General features: G+C 45.0%; 1 protein-coding gene across 1 annotated transcript in view; it reads right to left on the reverse strand.

Annotated features, from left to right (window-relative positions):
• PUS10 (pseudouridine synthase 10) overlaps positions 1-27,960 on the reverse strand; it is a 176,750-nt gene that overhangs the window by 109,490 nt on the left and 39,300 nt on the right. Inside the window, exon 5 of the mRNA XM_082251355.1 lies at positions 3,981-4,015. Within this exon, the coding sequence (XP_082107481.1) occupies positions 3,981-4,015 (35 nt within the window). The remainder of the gene's footprint in view (positions 1-3,980; positions 4,016-27,960) is intronic.

The raw sequence follows: 27,960 nt of genomic DNA on the forward strand, positions 1-27,960 counted from the left end.
TTTTTCTTCATCCGTGTTTCATCGCAGAAATTTCCCTTCACTTCCTGTTCCATAGCCAAACAGGAAGTGAGAGAAAATCCTTGCAAATTAAAAGGAATTTCTTGGGGACCCCCAGGTTACCAGAACTAGTGTCCCCATTTGAAGATTTCCCCTCTATTACTATTCCGGGAACTGCTCCTGAATTCCGAGAGGAGTTGCCACCCTCATGTATGCTACGCTTGCCTGTACTACAGTAAGATGAGAAGATGTTACAGGGGACAGGACTATTGGCATTGTAACTGTTGATTTATAAGCCTATAGCTGGTCAATCAGCACCTAGACACACCTAGTCCTGCCCACTGCTTTTTGGATTGAGGCACTGCCTAGTCTAGTGCCAATACCCTCCTACTGTGAGCTGCAGTGTCTGGGAAGGGGGAGTGTGTGAAACTCAAATGAAGAAGGATTGGCTCAGTCAAGGAAGCCAAATGAAAATGTTTGTTTACTTCACGAGGCTTGTGAATCACATAGTACCTAGACTGGAGACTTGTTTGGACTGTCAAACAGGACACAAGCCTTTAGTTGTACTTTAAAGCCTCACAGCAACTAGAGTTGAAGGACAACTCTCAATGCAATCTGACTAGAATTAAAATCTACATCTATGTTCAATAGCTTCAATATAGTCATAAAGTGTTTTAATCTAACCATAAAATAAAGGCATTGGGTACAGAAAATGAAGATGAAAACAACGTTGTGGTTTCAATGTGCATCACTTTCACAATGATGCCCACTGTCTATACACCAGAACTGGACACATTGCAGAAATCAGTTGCAGGACACATTACAGGAATACCTAAAAACTTAGGCCCCTTTCACACGAGCGCACGGCCCGATGGAGTCTGTTCTGCTCAGCGGGGGATCGATCCGCCGATCCCCGCTGAGCAGGCGGATGACAGCTCCGTCTCCGCTCTGTGTGCAGAGACAGCTGTCAGATCCCCTCTGTCCTCTTTGGGGAGATTGGATGATAATGTACCGCCTGTCTGTTCTCATCCGATCCAATCCTTCAGACGGATGGAAAATAGGGTTTCCATCCGTCCGGATTCCACGATAGGATGGGATAGCAGCGGGTGTCAGCGGAGATGTCTCTGCTGACATATGCTGCTCAATAGGGATGCATGGAGCATCCGATCAGGTCCGCCTGAAAAACTGACAGGCAGATCGGATCGGATCGCCGTGTGAAAGAGGCCTTACTGATAAAAAGTTTTTCATAAAAATCATTTTTACTGATGTCAATTAATTTTTTTACCACTTCAGGATACCTGCAGACCCCTAACTGGATTGGCTGAATTCACATGTGAGCCTGAAGCCATTAATCCCACTTAATGACGGATTACAGTATATACTGTACATTTGCTGTAGTATGATAATTTCATTGACTCTGTCAGTCCTTTTTTATCCTCAATAAACAAGTGTTGTAATAAATACTGTAACAATACAGTTTCATTTGTGGTCATAACTCAACCTATGACTACCGACGTGACCAATATAAACAAACAAGTGTTTCTTTTCAGAAATTCATGTTACTCATCTAGCAGACATCACTCCATTTTTTACAGCATAATCTCTGATTTAAACAAAGCAAGGTTAAAGCTGAACTTCAGACAGATATAAAAGATACGAATTAGTGCATCATCATGTAATCATGAATAAAACATTACATTTCTTTTTTAAACGACAACTAGTGTAAGACACTGAATTTTATTCCAACCTCTTTTAAAACAGAACTTAAAAAGGAACATTGGCCATTTATTAGAAAAATAAAAGTCAGCAACTACAAAATATTGCAGCTGCTGACTTTTATTAAATACTCCCCAGTCCAGCACTGTCTTCACCGGTCTTTGGGTCCCGGCAGGGACTTCCTGCTGTTTCACAGCCGGCTCCAACTGTGCATATGAGAGACGTGCTGTGTTTGCAGACTGGTCCTGCAGCCTCCTGGGATGTGTAAAGGGGGGAGGGGGATTTGTTTTGGGCCTAGGCAAGAAAAGCGGAAGTGGGAGCAAGTACCTGTCAAAAATAGAAAGCTGCTCCCCAGAAAGAAAAAAAAAAAACACATTTCCCAATGTTGGCAGAGAAATGAGGTAGAAGAGGGATAAGCAGAATGTTCTATTTTAAGTGAAGTTCTACTTTAAGCCAGCCATACTCCAGTACAATTCCATTTAAAACGTTTGTTCAATTTTTAAGGAGCCAATAGGGACAAATCGACAATCATTTTTGAATTGAGAGACGAAAAATGTTCTCAATTGTTATCAGAACACCAAACTGGATCCTGGCCAGGGAAACTTGTAACCATTGTAATGTTCATGTGCTTGAAAACTTGAATCTGGAAGTAAACCCTTCCTTATCACAAGCGTTCAATCTTTCATGTAGATCTTTCATTGTATTTGCAATAGGATGACCTCATCAATCTGCTGGCACTCTTTCACTGTCATGTCATAAGGTTATTGGGAGGAAGAAAAAGAAAGAGAAGCGCCTGACTGTTTAATAGATTCACAAGTTAGGCAACTCATATGGTGCTAAAAACAGGAAGGCTCATTAATGATAAACACTCCATCACATTCGATGGTCCTGGCTGGCTTCCATATCCATGTCAGCGGCTTTTACCTTGAACCCGCCAGCGTTCCTCTACTGAGAAAGTGGAGATTGTACCCAAAATGTTATCATTGATGAGCCTTCCAGTTTTTAGTACCATGTGAATTGCCTAACTTATGAATCTATTAAAGTTATACAGTCTACACTTAAACCTAGTACACACAGGCCAAATGTCAGGCCGATTCGATAGAAACCGTCCGACATTCGGCACATGTGTACTGCAGCCGGTCCAACAGAAGCGGGCACTTCAGCCAGCTTTTGTCGAAGGAGTATGACGGAAAACTGTCTGCTAACGGGTTCCCAATCTGCGCTTTCAACCAGCTGAGAGCGCTGACCTGAGTATTCTGACCCACTGTAAGAACACAATAGAAGAGCAGGAGAGATTCCTGTACTAACATTGCACAGTTAGTACAGCGGCTCTGATCCGAGCTGTCAGTTTTTATTCCTTGAGACTTCTGGGTTGAACAAAAAAAAAAACAAATAGTGGTGTGTACTAGGCTTAAGAGACGACTCTCAAGTTTCTTTTTTGTTTCCACATTGCTAGAGTCAGCTTCTGTTCTTAGGACAAGCTAGCCCTGGTGGATGGACTTATGCAACCTTTTGTTTTTATACTACAACTCACAATATTTTAGGACAGTCACCTAATACGGATTTGGACAGACCTTGTGGCCATTGGGTGTATTATGCAGTGCGCATATTTTTATTTAGTTTTTTTAGTGGTAGGAAGATACCATTATATTTCTTAACGGTAACTCATGTTTTCCAGCTAGGGGTAAAGTGTGATGGGGCTGTGTAAATCTCAGGATTGGATGGACAGCAATACAAATTCTTTGTCAACTAAACCAGCTCTCATATATTTGATCTGTGTATTTAGTGGTTTGCTAGTTTAGCTTTTGCTATTAAGGTACCAAAAGCAATATAGTGGTTCCCATTACTTGAACTAAGAAACGTGATGGTTTTTTAACAAGTCAATCAATTGAACTGTAAAGAAGGTACAGATTTCACTTGTACCTAATAGTCAGGTATTTCACTAACTGGTCACCACCCTGATTTAAGAAAAGGACCACTGTGATAAATGGGTGAACCCTACTAACTGATTTAAGGTCTTGGGGCAGACAGGGAAAGGGGAAATTGCAGTTGTGTGATGTGAAGACATCCTTTGCCAGTTTCCCATTAGGAAATAGGTAAACATTAATCCTAAAAAACTGGTGACCTAATGAAATGCTCAGAAATCGTTGATCCAGTCCACTCTCTCAGCCTGACAGATTTTACTTTCATTATACATACTGTATATAAACACAAATGTGTAATATAAGCAGAGCAAAAGTCCAAAACTCACAAACAGCATTACTCACCTCATTTCCTGTTGTGCTTGCAGCCATGCACAATGCTATGTTCGAGTCACACCCCATCATGAAAAGAAAAGAAAAGAAAAAAAAAAAAGATTATTTTCATTATTTCTAGGTTTGCTTACATTTCTTTTTCATATTTAACAGAGTAATTGTTACTTTTGTTAAAGGAGTAATATCTCTGAATAATAAAACATGCCATACTAGGTTCCTGCATTTGCATACTAGGCCTTCACTCTACAAATAGTAAATTGAAATGCCACACCAGTACTAAAAGCTCCAGATACAACTGTTTCAGATAAAAGTTAGGGGGACAATCCAAGGAGTAGCCAGTGAATTTTGGGGGTCCAAAAACGACCCCCGTCACCAGGGCTAAAATGTACATATTAACCACTTAAGCCCCAGAAGATTTTACCCCCTTCCTGACCAGGGGGTATTTTGCGATTCGACACTGCGTGACTTTAACGGACAATTGCGCGGTCGTGCGACGCTGTACCTAAACAAATTTGACGTCCTTTTTTCCCCACAAACAGAGCTTTCTTTTGGTGGTATTTGATCACCTGTGTGATTTTTTGATCATGCGCTATAAACAAAAAAAGAGCGTCAATTTTGCAAAAATAACAATATTTTTCAAATTTTTTTATATGAAATTCCCCCCAAAAAAATGTAAATTTTTTAACATTTTCGGCCAATTTGTTTTATGCTACATATGTTTGGTTAAAAAAAAAAAAAAAAAAAAAAAAAAAAAAAAAAAAAAAAAAAAATCGCAAAAAGCGTATTTTGATTGGTTTGCGCAAAAGTTATCGCGTTTACTAACAAAGGGAAAGATTTTTGTCATTTTTGTTGTTTTTTTTTTAACGCGTAATGGCGGCGATCTGCGATTTTTTTTGCGGTACTGCGACATTGCGGCGGACAGATCGGACCCTTGACTGACATTTTTGACACTTTTGGGGTTACCAGTGACATTACTGCAGTAATCAGTGCTATACATATGCACTGTTACTGCAAAATTACACTGGTAGTGAAGGGGTTAACTTTATTTGAGAGGGAGGGGCTGTGTGTGTCCCTAGGGGCGTGATTCTAACTGTGATTGGCTGTCTGTTGAGCTGTAGAAACAGTGATCAACGGTTCTACATAGTAGAACCGTGTGATCACAGTTTCTACACAGGGGAGAATGACAGGCGGCTTGTTTACACAAGCTGCCTGACTTTCTCCCTCTGCAGCGGCGATCGCAGAGTGACCGGCGGACATCGGGTCCGCCGGTCACGCGCGGGGGGGGGGGGGGGGTCCGTGGCCACGCGGGAGTGCGCCTCCGGCGGCGCGCGCTCGCTCCCTAGACCCTCACAGGCTAGCGACGTAGACCTACGTCACTTTGCCTGTGAGGGGCTGACTGCCGACGTAGATAGTCGTGCAGCAGTCGGCAAGTGGTTAATACAATAGGGGAGATTTACTAAAACTGGTGCACACTAAATTTGGTGCAGCTGAGCATAGTAACCAATCAGCTTCTAGGTTTTATTGTCAAAGCTTAAGGCCCCTTTTACACGGGCTTTCCGGTCAGGTCCGCCTGCCAGTGTTTCAGGCGGACCTTAACAGATGCTCTATGCACCTCTATGTCAGTGGTAACATGTCCGCTGACACCCGCTGCCAACCGATCCGATCCTGTCTGTGAAATTCAGACAGATGGAAACTCTTTTTTCCATCCGTCTGAAGGATCGAATAGGATCAGATGAAAATGGACAAGCGGTTCGTTATCATCCGATCTCCCAGAGGGGAAAGCAGGGACCCGACAGCTCTGTCTCTGCAAAGTAAGCGGAAACGAACCTGTCATACGCCTGCTCAGCAGGGATCGGCAGATCGATCCCTGCTGAGCAAAACTGAGTCTTCCGGGCAGAAAGCCTGTGTGAAAGGACCCAAACTGAACAAGGTAAAGTTAGAAGCTGATTGGTTACTATGCACAGCTGCACTAGTTTTAGTAAATCTCCCCCACTATCCTCTCCTCAGGATTATAGTTAGTTGGATGAAGCATTGATCCAATGCTGCATCTGTCCACCATTGGCTCTGCAGTGAGAACTGAGCAAACAAACACCGCTGATTGCACTTTTCTCCCCTCTGTTCTGAGCAGGGAGCAGTGACTGTCAGTCATCGGCTTTCTGCTCTCCCCCCTCTAGCGCTCACTGGAGCACTGGGCTGTGGAGGGGGTGGGAGTGGCTGGCTCAGGCTCCCAGCAGATCGCTGAGAGGCTAAGCCAGGTGCGGGTTTCAGGCTTTTGAGTGGATTGCGACCATATTGTCGGGATCGTTCCTGAGCCTGGACCGGCTGAGTGATGTCAGGTGACATCAGACTTTATCCTGCTTTCAGCTGGAACGAAGTTCACTCCAGTGACCTACAAGAGAAATATAGCCAAAATAGCTTTGTCTATACTTCTACTTTAAACCAAATACCAAAAAGGCAAAGGTATTAATTGTATAAAAATTAAAGTGGTTGTAAAGGCAAAATGTTTTTACCTTACTGCATTTTACCCCCCTAAATACATACCTGAGCCTGATCTTGACCCAGCGATGTGCGCAAGACCCAAGACTCTCGATTCTCTCGATCCTCAATGGCTCAGATACAGTAGCGAGGGTCATTGGCTATCAACAGAGCATCGGGAGGTATCACGTACGAGTGCCGCCCACAGCAAGCTACTTGTTTTGTTGTTGGGGCACTCAGTGTGGGGGGGGGGTAGTAGCCAGGAGCACAAGCGGGGGACCCAAGAAGAGGAGGCTTGGGGTGGCTTTGTGCAAAACTATTGAGCAGGTAAGCATATGCAGGTAAGTATAACATGTTTGTTTTTAATAAAAATATTTTAAAAATGTACCGTTACAATCACTTTATTAGGTCAGGTAACATTGAATAGATATCCAAGGCCTTCAAATGGGTGTTTCAAATGGAATGACATGTGCATGTGGCTAGAGGCGGCCATTCAAACAGTACAAAGTAATGGCAGGCTGACAGCAGCTGTCACTGTTTGCATGCAGCCACACACTAAGCAGGTTACCTGTAGTTGCGGACGGGTGTCTGAGCCAGGAGGCAGCCAGATATGGAGATGTTCTTGTGCTTTTTCTAGCCCCGGTGAAGGGGGCGATTTGGACCCCAAAACACCCTGGTTACTCTTTATGTTGTCCCCCTGACTTTTATCAAAATAAAGTCATATCTGGAACTTTTAGCAGTGGTGTAGTGCTTCAACGTACATTTTTGTAGCTAAGGGGAGGGAGTGGGAGAGGGGGAGAAGGAGACAGACAGACAAAAGCTGCCATTGCAGGCCTATTTTTAAAATTCTAGTTGCCTGGCAGTCAAGTTTCTCACCTTGACAAGCATACAGTGAATGAAGCTAGACTGAAGGAAAGCCTGTTAAAGTGTTTGTTACCCCAACATTTCATATTCCGGATATGTGTCTGCTGTACTATGTACTTGTATGAGAAAGTATCCTGTTCTCTTTGTATTGGACTCCTTTGTGTGAAATCCCTACTGTTCCTGCCAGTCCCTCTGCTTTACTATTAAAGATTGACCATACTAGGCTTGAGAACACACAATGGTCATTTCTCTAGCTATGCTAGAAACTAAGGCTACTCTCCTCCAATGATCACACTTGTCCTGACGAGCCTCTTCTGGACAGCCATTCACTGGGAAGACCAGAGTACTGCTGCTTCTCCTGCTCCCAGCAATGATGCAGCTGAGAGCGGAGGGAATGTGATCACTTATAAAAAAAAAAAAAAAGTATTTTAATATACCGTGTGTATATATATATATATATATATATATATATATATATATATATATATATATTGTACAGGTCGTAGAGGGTGGGTCCTTGAAGGACGCTATATTTCCCCTCTGTTTGGGCTCTGGGCCCTTTAAGGGAGCAAAAGGGGTTAACTCATTGATCAGAGGAAGTGGGTTTAAGAAGGACAGGAAGTTGTAGATTGGGTGTGGTGGAGCATAGAGGAGACTGTGGATGGTGAATGTGGACTTTTGTACAGCCGAGAAGGTGCATGTCAGTGTGCTGACTGGGAGCCTATTGCCAGGGGAAGCTACCCTCTTCAAAAGTTGGGACTGTTTGACTGCAAAAGCAGCTCTGAACTCTTCAAGTCGGTGAGACTGTCTTTTCCTTGTTGTGTTTCTTTTGCTGCTATGAAGCCTGTTTAAGTTAATAAACATTTCTTTGGTTGCAACGCCTGTGTCCTGCGATCCAGCTGATCCCCCCAAACATTACAAGTGGTGCTCGGATGCGGGCAGGACTGAGTAACAGGCACAATTTTTTTTTTTTTTTGCATTGGACTGAAACTGACATTTAAAGGGACAGTACACTTGACTTATGTCCTGGGCTAAAGCCGCACTAAAAGCTAAAACAATGGAGGAGCTAATTAAACAGTTATCCCTGGCTAATATGCAAGCGCAAACTCGTCATGAGGAAGCTAATCAGCGCTTAGCAACCCAGCTGGAGGTACAACAAGCTCACCACAAAGAGGCTCTGGCTCAGCAACAAGAAAGTACTCACCTGTTGGTAACCCAGCTGGCCGCCCAGCAAGGAGCTATACAGACTCAGGTGAAGGCCTTACAAGAGGTAGTACAGCACCTTTCCCAGAGTCATGAACAGGCAGCTGTTACCCCTAGCAACCAGGTGACGGTGAGGGCCAGTCATTTCCTGCAGAAGCTGTCTCTGAGTGATGATGTAGAGGCATTCCTTGCTACGTTTGAGAGGACGGCAGAGAGAGAAGGGTGGCCCCAGGACCAGTGGGCCGGTCTCATTGCTCGTTTCCTCACCGGAGATCCTCAAAAGGCCTACTTTGATCTACCACCTGAAGAAGCGAAAGTCTATGAACGATTAAAGGCAGAAATTTTGGCTCGTCTGGGGGTAACTACGGCTGTTCGGGCCCAACGAGTGCACCAGTGGAAATATTGTCCAGACCGGCCACCAAGGTCCCAAATGCATGACCTGGTGCAACTGGTAAAAAAATGGCTGCAGCCCGAGGTGTTGTCTGGCCTCCAAATTGTGGAACGAGTTGTGTTGGACCGATACCTGAGGTCCCTGCCAGACGACCTTCAACGATGGGTCAGCCATGGAGACCCCACAACAGTGAACCACCTTGTTGAGATGGTGGAACGATATACGGTAGTGGAGGATCTTCTTGGCCCTACCAAGCGCCAAGGCCCCAGCACGTCTCGGCCGGTTCGGCCAACAGCAGCCGCTCGGATGGAAATCCCACGGAACCCTGGAGCACCAATTCCACAAGGCCAGGAGTCACTCCTTGTGCCTTCTCAGAGGCCTGTTCCTGCTCGGAAAGTGGGGGATCTACAATGTTGGCGGTGTCATTCCTGGGGCCATACCCGGGCACACTGCCCACTGCAAGAAGAGCCCATGGAATGCGGGGTCCTCCAAAAGGGGTCTTTTTATGCCCATAAAGTATGCACAACACATCTGGATCTTGGTGAGGGGAAGTTCGAGTGTGAAGTTCGAGTAAACCACCTTCCTGCCAGGGCTTTGTTGGACTCAGGAAGCATGGTGACCCTGGTTCATCCTAGAGTTATTGGGAGAATCGGCCCAGTAAGCAAAACTTTACGGGTCGTGTGCATTCACGGAGACACTAGAGAGTACCCTCTCATCTTGGTGTCCATCTCCACGGCATGTGGCACTGGTACTCAAGAAGCGGAGGTAAAGAAATACTGTGCCTCCTGTCCCACCTGTCAGTTAACCGCTCCGGTGACTCACTTCCGTAGCCCTTTGGTCCCTCTACCTATAATTGAGGTCCCATTTGAAAGGATAGCGATGGACATAGTGGGTCCATTGGTAAAGTCTGCTCGAGGTCACTCCTATATACTGGTGATCCTTGACTATGCCACCAGATATCCAGAGGCGCTACCCCTGCGGAATACCTCCTCTAAGACTATTGCTCGGGAGTTATTCCAATTGTTCACACGAACTGGATTTCCTAAGGAAATCCTCACGGACCAGGGCACTCCGTTTATGTCGAGGGTTATGGCCGATGTGTGCAAGCTGTTTCGGATTAAACAGCTGCGCACATCAGTATACCATCCCCAAACAGACGGCTTGGTAGAGCGCTTTAATAAGACTCTGAAGTCAATGCTCAAGAGAGTGGTACAAAGAGATGGGAAAGACTGGGACTGCCTGTTACCAGCTCTCCTATTTGCTATTCGGGAAGTGCCTCAGGCCTCCACGGGGTTTTCACCCTTTGAGTTGGTGTATGGGCGGAGACCTCGTGGATTGCTTGATTTTGTTAAAGAGGAATGGGAAAGTGAACCTATTCAGCATAAGAGTGTTCTTGAATATGTCTCCCAAATGCAGGAAAGGATCATGAGTGTGATGCCCCTGGTCAAGGAACATTTGCAAACAGCCCAGGAGGCTCAACGGAGGGTATATAATAGGGCCGCTAAAATAAGGCACTTCCAAGTGGGGGATCGAGTGGCGATACTGATTCCCACTGTGGAAAGTAAGTTCTTGGCCAGATGGCAAGGTCCCTTTGAAATTGTGGAAAAAATAGGGGAGGTAAATTATAGAGTCCACCAACCAGGCAAGAGGAAGCCGTATCAAATATATCACGTAAACTTGTTAAAGCCCTGGATGGACAGGGAACCGGTGACCTCCCTGGCTGGTGTAAGACTTGAACCTCAGGTTGGTGTGGAGAGTGTCCAAGTAGCAAATACACTGTCTAAAATCCAAAGTCAGCAAGCAAAGGAGTTCTTGCAGAGAAATAAAGAAAAATTTTCAGACTTGCCAGGTCTTACTACGGTTATCGAGCATGATGTTATCACGGAACCAGGGGTCAAAGTTTGTGTCCGGCCGTACCGTATCCCGGAAGCTCAGAGAAAGGCCGTTTCAGAGGAAGTAAAGAAGATGTTAGACCTGGATGTTATTGAAGAATCGCAGAGTGAGTGGTCAAGCCCAATTGTGTTGGTACCAAAGCCCAATGGGACTCTGCGGTTCTGCAATGATTTCCGTAAACTTAATGAAGTTTCAAAGTTTGATGCCTACCCTATGCCCCGGGTGGATGAGCTTATCGAGAGACTAGGCCCAGCCAGGTATATCACCACCTTAGACCTTACTAAGGGGTATTGGCAAATCCCCCTGACTAAGGCTGCCAGAGAGAAAACTGCTTTTTCTACCCCAGAGGGGAGTTTTCAGTACAAAAGAATGCCTTTTGGACTACAAACTGCTCCAGCCACCTTCCAGCGAGCAATGGATAGGGTTTTACGACCTCATGGAGAGTATGCCTCCGTATATTTGGATGACATAGTCATTTTTAGCAGAGACTGGGAATCACACTTGCCTAAAGTCCAGGCAGTGCTGGACTCCCTTTCGAAGGAGGGGTTCACAGTGAATCCAGAAAAATGTGCGTTGGGAATGGAGGAGGTGAAATACCTGGGGTATATCGTAGGTAGAGGGCTGGTAAAACCTCAGGTCAACAAGGTAGAGGCGATACAGAACTGGCCCCGCCCCCTAACAAAGAAGCAGGTACGTGCATTCCTGGGCATAGTGGGATACTACAGGAGGTTTGTACCCAACTTTGCCACATTGGCGGCTCCACTGACCGATCTGACTAAGGGTCGGAAGTCGGTCATGACTGAGTGGAATGCAGACGCTGAAAGGGCTTTTTTGGAGCTTAAGTCAGCACTGTGCCAACACCCTGTCCTGATAACGCCAAACTTTTCAAGAGAATTCATTGTCCAGACTGACGCTTCAGATACAGGGTTAGGAGCAGTCCTGTCACAGGTTGTTCAGGGTGAGGAGCACCCGGTAGTCTTCCTCAGTAGGAAGCTGACACCAGCGGAGAAAAACTATGCGATAGTTGAGCGAGAGTGTTTGGCCATTAAGTGGGCCTTAGAATCCCTCAGGTATTATCTCTTGGGGAGGAAATTTAGGCTGATTTCGGACCATGCTCCTTTAACATGGATGAGACAAAGTAAAGGGACTAATGCCAGGATTACCCGTTGGTTCCTGGCACTCCAGGAATTTAAATTTGTAGTGGAGCACAGGCCCGGGAGACAGCATCAAAATGCAGATGCCCTCTCTCGAGCCCATTGTCTTAGCTCCACTGTTGCCTCCACCTCCTTGGCATTGGGGCAGAGGGGGGGGATATGTACAGGTCGTAGAGGGTGGGTCCTTGAAGGACGCTATATTTCCCCTCTGTTTGGGCTCTGGGCCCTTTAAGGGAGCAAAAGGGGTTAACTCATTGATCAGAGGAAGTGGGTTTAAGAAGGACAGGAAGTTGTAGATTGGGTGTGGTGGAGCATAGAGGAGACTGTGGATGGTGAATGTGGACTTTTGTACAGCCGAGAAGGTGCATGTCAGTGTGCTGACTGGGAGCCTATTGCCAGGGGAAGCTACCCTCTTCAAAAGTTGGGACTGTTTGACTGCAAAAGCAGCTCTGAACTCTTCAAGTCGGTGAGACTGTCTTTTCCTTGTTGTGTTTCTTTTGCTGCTATGAAGCCTGTTTAAGTTAATAAACATTTCTTTGGTTGCAACGCCTGTGTCCTGCGATCCAGCTGATCCCCCCAAACATTACAATATATATATATATATACATACATACATACATACATACATACACACACACACACACACACACACACACACACACACACACAGTATCCAGTATCTATACACAAATGTTTTGCCTTTCATTTCTATTTTAAACTAGGTGGATTTACAATATTATCATTTACAATCACTTTAATCTGCATTCTTGCTTAATTATGGTCAGTGTGTCACCGAGGAAACCATCTTTTTAGGGAGAGGGTCAAAAATAATGGCTTATGTCGGTCTTTCAGGACAGGTATCCCTTAATCTAAGTTTTTCATTAAACAATGCAGCCAGACTTAGCGAGCTTCACACAGGACATTTGAAAATAACCTAAACTAGACCTTGGGAAATACCAACTAGGCTCAGGCAGACAATGGTATTGAAATGAGGGGCACAATGGCCTGCATTTTCATAGGTCTACATTCAGTTAATCTAAAGCATATGAAGGACAGGTATGAAGTGAAGATGAAAAGTATATCATTCAACAGGTAGGCTGTGTCTTCTGACACCTCAATGATGATGCCCTTTAGCAACAGCCCTGCCCCTTATGTCAAGAACATTTTGGCAAAAACATTGCTAGAATGAACTAATGGAGGTCTGCTATATATGCAGAGCCACATTTTATTTGTATGGACCACGAAACAAAAGAAAAGAGATATAGTTTCACGTTTCTTGAACTGTAATGATCCACTTGTCACAATAGTTTTCTTAAAAAATTTACCCACAATGTCTACAGGTGGCCAGAAAAGAGAAACAAAAAGAAAATAGTTAATTCTGATGTCTAGTTCGGCCTCCCCAACCATGCTGTCCTAGGCACGGACATGTGAATGTCATTATGGTAAATACAGCCCTGATAGTAACCGGTGTGTTCAGCTATAATAGTGAGTCAATTGTCATGGAATGCAAGTGTTGGTCTGACTGGAAAATGTATAGAAAACTTTAAAGGGGAAATACTCTTTTTTAAGTTTTGTGAAAGATTTAGGCATCATGTAAACAATTTTATCAATGTGGGTAATGGATTAAGCACCTTGGTTTTACAGTATATATATATGCATGGGACATTTTTGAAAATTAAATGTTCAGGTTCTTCCTACTTTTTTTTTTTTTTTTTTCCATAATCAGGTTTTATTGAGATTTTAAATATACAAACATACAAAAAATACACAGTACATGAGAACAATTACATGGAGTGTGTACAAAACAGTGATATACTATTAACAAAGTAGCATAACGTGGCAATAACGACTAAAATGCGTAACAATGTGTTCATAGTGGGAGTAAATAGATCAGTAATAGAGAAGATAAGGCCATTTGAGTGTCTTAACTTATGAGATGGAAGGTTCATATATTGGGTTAATCGGCAAACTGAGATCGGGCAAGAAAAAGGAGTCATGTGCCACAGCGGCCTAATATAATGAGTATTGTTAGCCAGGTCTCGTGTAAGGGGAGGGTAGCACATGGCCAAAAAACCAGGCATGAACCCACTAGACATGGAGTGGAAAGTCGTAGTAACTGAGTATAGAGGACAGACAACACATGGGGCAGGGAAGACGGGAAGGGAAGGAAAGGAAGGGGGTAGGATCAGAAAGGGGAGGAAAAACGATTGGAGGAAAAGAGAAGTGGGACTAGGTGTAAGGGGGGGGGGGGGTGAAAGGCAGGCAGGATGGCACATGGTCAGAGGCAATTCAGCGAGCAGCCTTTCCTTGGGCACAGAGAGCAGAGTAGGACGCGGAGGCGATTTTCGATTTCGGTATAACACTCGAGTTCACGATCGTGGGCTCTTGGTCCCCATAATCGTTTCGTATGTACAGGTATGCTTGAATCTGATCCAGTCTATCCATCGGGCCGAGAAATTGTGGATCTGGTCATTAGAGATGCTGATCAATTCCTCCATTTCCTCGATTCCATTGAGTCTAAGAAACCACTCTCTAGACGATGGAATGGAGGTTGATTTCCAATGGCAAGGAAGGCACAGCTTGGCGGCATTTAGCATGTGACGGGCAAGAATCGGCTTACGAGCATTGTGCGTATCTGAGGTGTGGTTGAGGAGGAAGTGTTCAGGAGTTAGGAGAAGATCGCAGGACGTGACTTCACGAATCAATCTGTGAACCATCTCCCAGAAGGGCTGAATTATGGCACAGTTCCACCAGATATGAAGCATGGTGCCTGGTTCACTTTGACACCTCCAGCAAGTATCAGGGACTCCTGGTTGGAATTTGTGAATTCTGTCTGGAGTTCTGTACCAGCGAGTCAGGATTTTATACCCATTCTCTTGGGTTGTGACGTTGATAGAGGCCCGATGGACAGAGCGACATATGGATTCCCAATCTTTCTCAGAAAGTGAGAGTTGGAGGTCACGGGACCAAGCTTGTGCAAAGGGGGCCAGGGACACCTGAGGGGCATCGAGTAGGTGTTCATAGAGTTCAGAGATTAGGTGACGTCGGGGTTTGGCTTGGATACTGATAGTTTCCAGGGGGGTCGGGGGCCTTGACCATTCCCTAGGAGTGGCTGTAGTGGAAAGGAAATGGCGTATTTGGAAGTAAGACCAGAGTGGGAGAGTGTAAGGGGCCAAGAAACAGTTGACCTCTTCCCAGGACAGGAGATTCCCATCTTTAAAGAATTGTTGGGCAAAGATTTCTTGAAAGGGCCAGCTGTGACTCAGGAAGGTCATTGAATTGCCAGGTGGAAAAGCCGGGTTCATCCTCAAAGAGGTCAAGGGTCCTATTCGCGGGTCAATCCGGAGCTTCTTCTTCCATTTGTCATGGGCCATGAGTGGTGGACCAATCAGGGGATGGCGTTTAAGGGTCGGGGAGACAGAGGAGAGGGGCATCCAGGCCAAAAGATGAAGTGGGATCTCCGAGAAAGCGTTTTCAAGAGTAACAACCGATTTGTTAGAGGAGTGGAGATTCCAGTCCAAGAGTCTAGTCAGGATGCAGGCCTTGTGATAGGTTTGGAGTTCAGGGATGCCTAGACCCCCTTTGTGTTTCGGAGCCGTCAACCTGGAAAATTTGACCCTGGGAGGTTTCCCATCCCACAAGAATTGTGCGGTGGTAGCCCGGAGAGTCGAGAAAAACGATTGCGGAAGGTGGATGGGGGCTGCCTGGAAAAGATATAAGAGTCTAGGGAGGATGGACATCTTGAGCAAAGCGGCTCTGCCAAACCACGAGATGCGTAGATCTTCCTACTTTTTATCTCTTATGATTGGTCACAGAGACTGATCTAGGCTGAGCAAGAAATACTAACTACTCAGTATAAAAACGTGATGAAGTTGACACATTACTTTAATTAATGTACAATATTTATTTTAATGATGGGTCCACTATTAGGTGCACCTTTCATTAGAGGAGTACAGGGGCTGACATCATTGCTGTCCTTTTGCTGAAAATTCTTATTTCTTGCATCTGGCTTTTGTCTATTAGCCTGTGTCTTCAATATTCGGAGTCACAGACCTGACAGAAGAATGCTTCAAACAGATGTTAGAAAAGGGTCTGTACTTGCTGTTGGTCCTCGACACTGGAAAAGCTGAAATTCAAGCTTCAGCCTGACAGCTATGGAACAAGAACTCCTAATAGGAGATGTCAGTAATGGCAGCTTCAATAATTCTCTTGACAGGGGTACTTTAAAGGGACTCTTTTGGAAAAGGAATAAGGGACCTGCCACAATTTTGAACTTTGCATTCTCCAAGGCTGTCATATCTATCTTTGCTCCAATCACACTTGATAATCTAGTGATGTCAGTGCTACCTGGTATACAAAATGAGTGTCTTCACTATATCCAAGAGATGGGGACATTTCAGAGGAATGGAACTTCCTAAGCTGAAACCTAACACGTACAGAAATTTGATTTACAACCCTGAAACACTGAAAGCTGAGAAAGGGGCTTTTTCTCTGTTTTTAAGTCTCATATGCAGTCTCGCGGAAGCATTCAGAGTGATGCAATATACTGAATAGTACTGCCTGTGTGTGTTTTATTTATATTGCTGTGGGAGGGAGCAAGACTTTAGGGACTGTTAAGGGGAATCCCTCGAAAGTTGTCTAACACGATGTGTGTGAATCACCGAGAAAAAGTGAGGGCAGGAAGTACAAGCAAGCAAAAGATGACGTTTAACACAGTAACACAGAGATTAAGATCTGCCTCTACATATAAGTAAATCATTAGCAAACTGCGCACACAACAAGCCAAATTTTCACACTTTCATATATATTAACTGGAAAATAAGTGGGTACCTAGTGCTTTCATTTATAATAAAAACGGACACTGTTAATCCCTCCCTAAAACTTTTTTTTTTTTATCTTATGGAAACAGTTATAACTACTGAAGAAGTACAGCAGACTATTTCAATCACTGAAGGTGTCAAAAAAGCCTGGGCCAGATTCATTTTTGGCAATACCTTAATACAAATTATTGGGCATACTTTCCCACATTTGACAACAGTGTGGTAGGTTTACCCAAGGCCAGTGACGACCATCTACTCTGGACAAACTATTGTCTAAGAACTCTTTTAAGCACTGACATCAAGCTCTTGGCCAAGATCCTTGCCTTAAGCCTCAACAAATTGATACATGGCAATTAGGTGGGATTTGTCCCAATAAACTTGGGATTTGGTTGCAATGTACATAGGGCACTTAGTTTACTGCTACTAGCTCCAAAATAGAATCAGGAAAGTATTTTTCTATTATTGGATATGCAGAAGGCTTTCGGTTTAAAGTCCTGGCCATATATGTATTTTGCCTTCAGTAAGTGGGATTTAGAGAACATTTTCTCATCTGTGTACAGGTTCTGTATGCTACTCTGAAGGAAATTCCTTAAATAATGGGATTTTTGTACTCACTGTAAAATCCATTTCTCTGAGTTCGTTGTTGGACACAGCACTCCATATTCATAACCACAGAGTTGTATCACCCCCTACAGGAGTAGGACACTAGGCAGAAAAAAGACTTGGCTACGCCTATGGGCAGTCCTAGCTGGTATACATCCCCCTCTCTGCTATAGGCCTTCAGTTTAGTACCAAGCATTGTCAGAAGTATTACAACTTCATAGAGGGGTGGGTGCTGTGTCCGTCAATGAACTCAGAGAAATGGATTTTACAGTGAGTACAAAAATCCCACTTTCTCTTTCGTTCATTGACGGACACAGTGCTCTATATTCAGAACCATAGGGATGTCCTCAAGCAGTGCCAAACATGAGAGGTGGGACAACAAAAAATACCAAGGCTAAACAAAAAGAGCAAGCCAGGTAACAGGAGCTCCAAAAAAAAAAACAAAAAAAAAAAAAAACATTAAACAATACACCCCCAAAGAGAAAACAGACCCTCTAAACAGCATCCTGCAAAACCTTGCGGCCAAAGGAAGCATCGGCAGACAACACATCCACTTTGTAGAATTTTGTGAAAGTGTGCACCGGCGACCAAGTGGCCGCCTGCAAACTTGTGCCACTGACGCCTGATGATGGAAGGCCCAAAAAAGCAGTAAACACCCATGTAGAGTGGGCCATTACAGGGAAAGGAGGAACTTGACTCTTGATAGAATAGGCCTGAGTCACCGTCTGTCTGATCCATCTGAAAATGGTCGCAGAAGAAGCGGACAGCCCTTTTCTTGGCCTGTCCATGATCACAAACAGTGAGTCTGACGTATGAAAAGACTCTGTGGCTGCCATCTACACCTGAATCGCCCGCACCACATCCAGGGCATGCAACGCAATTCCTTGGGATGAACGAGCCTGGGACACAAAGAAGGCAACACAATGTCTTCATTCCAATGGAAGTCAGAGACTACCTTAGGGAGGAACGATGGGCGTGGACGAAGACCCACCTTATCTTTGTGGACCACCATTTAAGGGGCATGACAAGATAACGCCATCAGTTCTGACACCCTGCCAGCAGAGGTGATGGCGACCAAAAAAGCTGCCTTCTGAGACAGCGTAGGTGGGGGAATCTTCCGAATATTTTCAAAGGGAGGTTATGAAGAACTGAGATCACCAAGTTCAAATCCCACAGCGGTAGAGGAGACTGTACAGGAGGAGTCAGATGTTGAACCCTGAATAAGAGTACGCACCAATGAATGCATTGCTAAGGGTCGCTTGAAAGAAGATCACCAAGGCAGACACCTGGCCCATGATGGTACTCAAGGCCAACTTCAGCTCAACGCCTCTTTGAAGGAAGGGCAAAAAAAAAAAGGTGAACACCAATCGATTCACACCACGAAATGTACGCTTTCCACGTACAATGGTAAATCTTTCTAGAGGTAGACTTCCTAGCCTTCAGCAGAGTTGGAATCACCGACCCAGGCAAACCTCTATCCTTCAGCACCTGGCTTTCAACAGCCAGGCCATCAAGACAGTGACTGTAAACCGTAACTGTAAAGCAGGATAGAAGATCGGCCCTTCGGACAGAAGGTCCTCCCTGAGAGGCGGCGACCAATCGCACCAGGTCAGTGTAATAAGACCAGGGAGGCCAGTCCGGGGGTCACCAAATAGACCAGAATCCCTTCTGCCTCGATCCTGCACAGAAGCTTGAGAGGAGGGAAGGCGTAGATACTGGCCCCACAGGGCTACCAGAGCGTCTGTGACATCGCCAGATTTACCCGTGACCTTGCCACAAACCTCAGTATCTTTCTGTTGAGCTGAGACGCCAACAGGTCCACCTCGGGGATGCCCCACCGCAGACATATCAGATGAAACACATCCGGATGAGAGGACCACTCCCCTTGGTCTAACTCCTGTCGACTGAGATAGTCCACCTGCCAGTTTTCCACTCCTGGAATGTGTATGGCGGAGAGAGCCGGAACGAAGTGTTCTGACCACCAGAGAATGCTGGCTACTTCTAGAACCGCCAACACACTTTCTGTTCCACCCTGGTAATTGACATAAGCCATCGCCGTGGTATTGTCCTACTGAATCCTTACCGGGAGCCTCTAGGCACAACCTGATCACCCGAAGTTCCAAGACATTGATCGGAAATCTGGATTCCTCCTGCGTCCAAAAACCCTGAGTGGAGCTCAGTCCCAGGACACTTCCCCACCTAGACAGACTGGCATCCGTTGTGACCACTGTCCAATAAACAGGGAGAAAAGATTGGCCCTGCCGAAGAGCCGGAGTGCAAAGCCACCAGACCATGCAACGCCTGGTTACTTCGCTCAGCCAAATCGGATTGTCCAGAGACTTTGGACACTTGTCCCATTTGACCAGGATCTCTCTGTGGGGGGACCTCGTATGGAACTGTGCAAACTGAACCACCTCGAAGGTAGTCACAATCAGGCCCAGTACCCGCATGCAAGTCCAGAGGGAGGACCACCTGCTGGACAGCAATAGATGAATCGCAGCATGCAACTTCTGGAGCTTGTCCAGAGGGAGGAACACTCTAGCTAGAGCTTAATCCAGAGTCAGACCCAGATAATCCAATTTCCTGGATGAAATCAGAGCAGACTTCTGTTAGTTTAGAAACCAACTGAACTCCTTCAGTGTCTGTATAGTGATCTCCAAGTTGCCCATCAAGGCAGAAGAGGACTCCACTCCCAAAAGGAGGTCGTCCAAGTAGCCCAGTACCGCAATCCCATGCTGACGTAGCAACGCCAGAACCAGGGCCAACACTTTTGTGAAGACCCGAGGAGCTGAGGCCAGACCACAGGATAACGCTACGACAGATAGTGTTCCTCCCCCCAGCAAAGTGGAGGAAGTGCTGGTGTCGGGCACATTTTGGAATGTGCAAGTAAGCATCCTTGATGTTGGTAGAGGCTAGAAAATACCCCTGATGTAGGGATGCCACTACCGTGCGAATGGACTCCATTCTGAATTTCTGTACCCGCACAAAGCAGTACAGGGCCTGAGGTCCAGGATTAGATGGACCCTGCCCTTCTTCTTTGGTACCATAAACAGGTTTGCATAAAAACCTTAAAACTGTTCCGATATTGAAACCAGGACAATCAGTCCCTCAAGTAACAGGTCCTGCACCGCCCTGAAGAGAGCTTGCAGTCGGTCCAGGGATAGACGTACTTTGGAAAGAAAGAACCTTTCCGGAAGGCAAGAACAAAACTCTATTGCGCAACCGGACAGAAATACTTTGTGGACCCATTTACTAAGGAGGTCCACGGGCACGGAAACCAGCGAAGACATCCCCCCACCCCATGCATAGGTGAGAGTGCACCTTCATGCTGAAGAGACCTTGTCCGCGGGTCTGGAGAAACCAGCTTTCAGCCTTCCAGACCAGGGTCACTTAGAACTCTCCCAAGAAGAGCTTAAAAGGTTTTGAACCCTGAGGGACAAAAAAAACTTTGTGTGCCGAGAAAGAAGGGATGCGTATATGACGAGGTGCTTTCCCTTTTCCAGACTGTGGAAGAAAGATGCTCCCCCCCCCCAACCCCCCGAGACTCTTAATGATGGCATCCAGAGTAGCTCCAAACAGGCGTACTCCTTGAACGGGTAAATCAGTCAAAGCTTTTTTAGAATTCTGGTCCTCAGACCAACACTCAAGCCACAATACACACCTAAGCACCACTGCCGAAAAAGATAGCTTAGATATCAAGGGAGCCACGTACAAAGAAGCATCGCAGACAAACTGCAGCCCCTGGACCATTTGATCTGCCAACTCAGCAAAGGTAGAAGGAATCTGCCCACCCCCCAGATCATGGCACAAAAGTTTTGCCCACTCAGTTAGTGTTTGTGACACCAAGGCCATGGCCAGGATCGGCCTCAGCGCCAAACCAGCAATAGTAAACATATTGCGAGCCATGGACTCCGCCTTTCCGTCAGCCAAGTCCTTAAAGGCCGGAGAGTCCTCTACCAGAATCATGATTGCCCTGTTCAATCGGGAGACAGGGGGGTCCACCACTGGAGGGAAAGTCCACTTCTTGAGGAGTGACTCTTCAAATGGGTACCTCATGTGCGCGGGTCCAAGGGAGACCATAAAACAACAGAGGAAGCTGAAGGGAAGGGCAGATGCCCAAATGCAAGGCGGCGGCTTCAACCGCCCTTACTGGGGCCGCCCCATGCAGCGCCTGGCCAGTAGGCTGCAAAGCCGCGGCCTAAATTACTTGATAGTCCGACAGTGGGCCAAGCACGGACACCAAGTCATCCACTCTTCAGGCCCTACAAGCTTCAGCAGAGAGCTCAATGGACATCTCCTAGTAAAATTCTCGGGGATGGAGGGGGGACAGTGTGCCTGCTAGGTACCTAGGCCAGAAGGACACAGATGCAGCAGCAACCCCAGCAATCCCCCCCCCCCCCAGGAGTAAGTGCAGAAAAGCCAGCTCATGACCTCACCCGGGGTCAGGGGGGATAAACCCCGGAGGGACCAACCACCCCAGGGAGTATCTGCGCCCCACACCACATCTAGGGATTGAGAGGAGGGGGATCTTTACTTACGGATTCAGCGAAAGCATGCGGGTAACACTCCCAAGACGAAACCTAATCGCCACCGAGGTGGGGGAGGGGCTGTCAGCAAAGGCAACACTATAACGCGGACTATCAGCGCCTGGCCAGAAGTTTTACTCACTGGTCGCCCCGGTTGACACAGCGCGTAGCTAAGGGTCTGCACGTGCTCGCTGGCTAGACTAGGGGAACCACTGGATCTAGATTATCCAGCCCGTCGCCCAACCCAGCAATTGTCTGTAGATCTCACAAGAAAAAAAACAGGAGAAAAAATGCCATTAAAAAAGAAAAAAATGCCAGGACCCAAGATCCCGGCAGGAAACTAGGTCCTTACTCCTGACTAGGCAGAAAAAAAGCTGAGGGCCTATAGCAAAGAGGGGGGATGTACACCAGCTAGGACTACCCATAGGTGTAGCCAAGTCTTTTTTCTGCCTAGTGTCCTACTCCTGCAGGGGCGATTTAACCCTAAGGTTCTGAATATGGAACGCTGTGTCCGTCAATGAACGAAAGAGAAATCATGTTTTTGAGTCAAACTTTTTCTTTTAATAGAGGAACTAAACAGGTCTGATCTGTTCCCCCTATTGTCCCTTCTTTTGCTAGAACCTCTGGCTAGATTTGTACAACAAAACTCTAATTAAAAGGGTCTTAAACATAGTGGTGTTCAACACAAAACTGTAATTCGTTAATGCTACCTAATCCTTTTGCCACTTTTTCCAGTTTGCACGTCACGTCCAAGGCACCCAAACATATCCTCCCATCATGCCACCTTACAGAGCCTCCAACAAAATTACCCTTTTATTGCGTATCCTGCCAAACCTACCTGGGTATTCATTCTAACTCATTTACCTCTCTATATGATGCCACCTATTCCCAGTTGCTATTCTCCCTAGTTTACATTCTTCCTTAGGGATTTGAAAACAATTCCAGATATCAAAGGTTGGTTGCATTCATGCAATAAAAAACATAAAAAAAATAGGATTTTTTCCCCATTTACTGTAAAATCATTTTTTCTACGTTTATTAAGGGGCACACCAGATATCTTGATCTCTGACCACTGAGTTCTGGTAACCAAAAAGAAACAAATCACCGCTCTGAAAGCAGCCAGCTGAGCCGGATGGATCCCGAGCAACTGTGGCAGTCCTGCAGGAATGGGTGCTCACCAAGGTCCGCAACCTGAGAAGTCCATGTAAGTAGAAAAGAAAGTGGCACTTCCAGACCCAGGAACTTGGAAACTTGAGTTTTATTTTTTATATGAATAAGCACAAGGTGTGAAACGCGTCTGCTGTCCAGTTTGTCTTGTGTTCCTGTCTGATGTTGTACCTTTTGATTTGAAGAATAAAACTCAAGTTTCCAAGTTCCTGGGTCTGGAAGTGCCACTTTCTTTTCTACTTACATGCACTGAGTTCTGATGCCATCTTCAGGTGTAGGGCACTAGGCACAAGAACAGAAAAACAGACTAGGGGTGTGTTATATTCTCCGTGTTTTGAGAGACACAGGACTCTGGTCTGCACTACAGGCTGCATACAGAAAATTACAGGAGGGGGTGGAGACCAGACCAGACGTGCTGCACAAGGAGAGAGAGCAACAGTGACCTGTCTTTATTACAGGAAACTCCTACACAGAGGCAAAGATTCACACTGGATTACCACACAGTTCTTAAAGAAATAAAGTACACCATGATTCAAGGAAGGACATACATGACTCTTGTATTTGGACAATATTTGCTTATCCTGGAGCTCAGCTTTAAGGGTCTTACCACCCTTACTTCCATACTGCTGGGTGACTATGTAATATCCGTTTCATCCTTACAAGAATGTTAGGCCCCAGAAACAGAAAAATTTAATTTTCTCAATAAATAGAAAAATAAAGAAATATTCAGCTGCTCAGAAATTTTGAGCACATCTTAAGTGGGAGGAGGAAATGGGAAAATTCCTGTCTATTGAGGGCTGGAACAATATTTGGACATGCACTTCCAAGAATTCCAGTAATATTACTTAGACAATTCAAATAAGGTCACATTAACACCTGTAATCCACCACAAAAGGATCTTTGCAAATGATATTGTACAGACAATAAAGAAAATCAAATCATCTAGCAATCCTCAGGCCAAAAGAGAGGGTGGTGTGCTGCTGTAAAGTCACAGTACTATATCCAGGCTTTCATCAGCTTCAGGGTCTATAATCTTCCTTATACCTGAATGACTCAAAAATAGTGCTGTGTCAAAGGAGTGTGGTGCCACCCTCTAATTTGACCAGAGGATTGCTAGATTATTTGATTTTCTTTATTGTCTGTACAATATAATTTGCAACGATTCCTCACATAACACCTTACAGGTGTTAACATGTGGACAGATGTCCACAGTGTAAATGTATAGCCGTTCCAAGGCTGACAACACTGAGGTTTCCGATCACTCACCACCACCTGATCCCCAGTTGCTAGGATCCATGTGTAGTGGATCTCAGGTGCCCTTGTGTGAATAGATGTCCACAGTGTAAGTACACGGCCATACACAGGCTGACAACACCGAGGTTTCCGATTTATTCACCACTACCTGATCCCCAATATGCAATTGTATCGCTGCACGTACCCGTTTCACTTCACATATTTGGCTTGACTGTGGACTTGGGTGTGCCCTTTTATTATGGCAACATTGCCCTTTTCAAATGGTTTGTTTGGTGTAGTCTGTTTATTTTGATTTGTTTTCTACTTTTGATACTCAATAAAACTCGTTTGATTTAGGAGAGACCACTGTTTGCTTTATTCCCCTCCTCCCTTCTCTGAACGCCTATGGCCCTTTCCCAACCCTTTTGTTTTGATTATCCAACAGTGTTCAGGAGTTGAAGGGATAGGCGCCAACACAACTGGTGAGTCGTTACTTCCTAGTAGTGCTGGCATAGCTAATGTTCCAGCACCCTAGACCCTACGGTACTTAAACACATCTTTTTTTTTTATTCTATGCGCCAATGGAATCTTACACCCACAAACATTGGCAAATGTGTTCTATTTTACAATCTGTCATGTTTTCTTGGATGCGCAGACTAAGGCACGATTTACATATTAAGGACCTTTCTTAGGGTGCAGAGGCTGCAGGTTACATATCTACCATTTAATCTGATCAATACTGCATTGAAACCTATGCAAAGATTCATGGGAGGTGCTTTGGTATAAACCTAATGAAGCTCTGATAAAAACCCTAAATAAGGGAAAGTAATTATCAACTGCGTATTAAAATGACAACAGCTAAATAACTGCAAATTGTCACAGCTGTGTCAACCACTCACCAGAAAACTAAAAAAAATCGGTCAATGGATTGGTGCAGTCCACATGACAAAAACAAGCATAAATAGGGAAGAGAAATTATCCACCAAGAAAGTTACATTTGTGGAACCCTTCAAATTCACCTTCATCACCAGATGATGAACGATCTCCGGCAGTGCATTTTGCCCAGTTCCATCAGGGTGATTCCAAGGGGTTAAAAGTTATGGGTATTTACGTGCTGAACTTACCAACCAGAAGTGATTTTGACACTATTCTCCTTCAGTAGGAGAAAATGTGGATATATAGATTGGGCTCCCTAATTCCTAATGGGTTGCATCATGAATGATGATTTAAATACCCTTTTCCCTTTTGAATACACCTGCCCTTGGAGAAGTCGGCCATGGTTTACCGCTACCAAAAAATCATTTAATTCAATTTAGGATTTTCTTTCTATACTGGTAGGATATTCCTTGCACTTAGTAGGTGGAGGGGATTTATTCCCCTTAAAAATATTCCTGTTTCTTATTTTCTTTAATATGCTCCTGGTTAGCTCCCCTGGCAGAAATTCAATTACTTGCAATCAGTGGTAAAGTTCACCTTTTTAAATGTTCTGTTTCTGCATGGTGAATGAAGAGAGTGTGCGAGATTGCATGACATCTAGTGGCGAAAGGCTATTATATTACATTGACTTAAGAATATTTAAGCTTCTGTCTGCAAACCTCTCCTCGCTCTGAAGAAGTTAGCATGAATTGGCTAACTAAACGCGTTGGTGTGTTGTCATTCCTGGGACAACAGCTGTGAGCATGCGCAGGGGAGGAGGTGGAAGCCGAAAGGAGTGTGGACTAGTGGATGGTCGGATGCCGATGCTAAGTAGATGTGGGCAGAGGGACAACTTTTAATACAGGAGATGTCCGCATGCACGAGGTGGTGAGCAATTCCCCCAGCATTATCCTCCCTCGATTTAACCCCTGTTCAGGCCAATTGGTGTCCAGGACTCACCCACTCTGACTGCACCCTATTTAGCATGCTGACCATTGTATCTCCACCCTAAGTCTAGGAGCCCCGATTCCTGATGGAAGACTACTAGGATTTGCTGTTTAGCATACTGATCAAGCTTATTGAATTTTGGCCAGTGTTGGCAACTTAGGCATCTCCTATACCCCAAACAAAAGGTAAAAAATTAAAAATAGAAAATAAATAACTTGGGAGTTCTGCACTATCTACTCACAAAAGTAAGAGGCCCTGCCCCTAGAGCAACCCCCTAGGGGGGGTTGTGTATAATCAATGAGCAATCATCGAACAAAAAAGAAAGGATAAACATATCCTATTGATACCTCTTAAAAATGTTTATTTATTAGCCAATGTGGCAAATGTAACAACTAACAGCATCAGATACCAAAAATCCCTCAAAAGGCCCTCCCCTATGCTCTACTCCACTCAACTAAAGAAACTTGTCCTGACGAAGTTCCGGTGGGCAGAACGAAACATGTAGACACAGGGGTGTTCTAGGGAAGAGCCCCATCCTTCCTAACTTGCCGCACGTATCATACCTTAATATACCCGATGTATGCACCAGCTTGAACTACTTGAGACTGACCAGCCTACAGCAGGAGCTGATACTACTATTATCATCATTACATGACTGTGCAGCTTGACATTACAAGGAGAACCAGCTTCCTTCAATATATCTACACAAGAGACTAGCATTGGATTACAGAGCAGCAGATAACCATCTGACCGGACCGAGGATTGTGAGTAATGCTGTCTTTGCAGACCCAATGTGGTTAGGAGTATGGTCAAATCGGCTGTAAGCTGAGATAGGGGTTAGGACTACCCAATATTGGGACTACCCCAGTGCTACAGGACGGACCACACACATGCCTATGTGAGTCTATTCAACTTTATTTCATCTATCTATACTCTCCCTGGTCCGTGCTGCGCTGATTGTTACAAGCTGTGTCACTACGGGTGGATCAACACATTAAGAGCGCTCAATATTAGTCTTTGCTTGGCTTACAAGCATTTCCATAGGGAACTTATAACTATTTTCAACTCTATAAGAAGCTGGTGGCTGTACATCAATTATGAACTGCATTGCACCATACTTTTTTCTTGTTTAAACATGGTCTGCGGGACTTGATTTTGTTCTTTGTATCTTTATTTTTGATTTTCATATTCAGCTCCGCATTGGTTCAGTCATCCTATTTAGTCCTTACCCTGTAAAAACCTAGCACCTCATTCACCCATTGTGGTTTTAAGGTGGGGTGCTGGTCTCTCAGGGGGTTCATAGATCCATATCTTGTATATTGTGGATTTTTTGTGCAGGCTCTGGCAGTAGGAAGGAGGGGGCTCTGAGGGGAGTATACACCAGCTCTCACGGGAGTGATTCCTTTTTAAGTGTGGGATGCCACACGGGGTCCTTTTGAGTTAGTTAGGGGTTTCTTTAGTTGAGTGGAGTGGACCACGGGGGAGGGCCTTTTGAAGGGTTTTTTGTATCTGATGCTGTTAATTTTTACATTTGCAACACTGGCTAATAAATAAAACTTTTTAAGGAGGTATCTGTAGGGTGTGTTTATCCTTTCTTTTTTGTTTTTATTGGTTCGATGTCTCCTACACCCACCTGCTAGCAGTGTTAATTTCGTCGACTAAAACGTTTTCGTCGACTAAATTAACACAATTTTAGTAGACTAAAATACGACTAAAACTAAAATGGCATTTTAGTCATAAGACTAACTAAAACTAAATAAAAAATTGACATCATCAAAATTAACACTCCTCTGCTGGCCA

Source organism: Pelophylax lessonae (assembly GCF_965119305.1).
Source record: "Pelophylax lessonae genome assembly, chromosome: 3".
Classification (NCBI taxonomy): domain Eukaryota; kingdom Metazoa; phylum Chordata; class Amphibia; order Anura; family Ranidae; genus Pelophylax; species Pelophylax lessonae.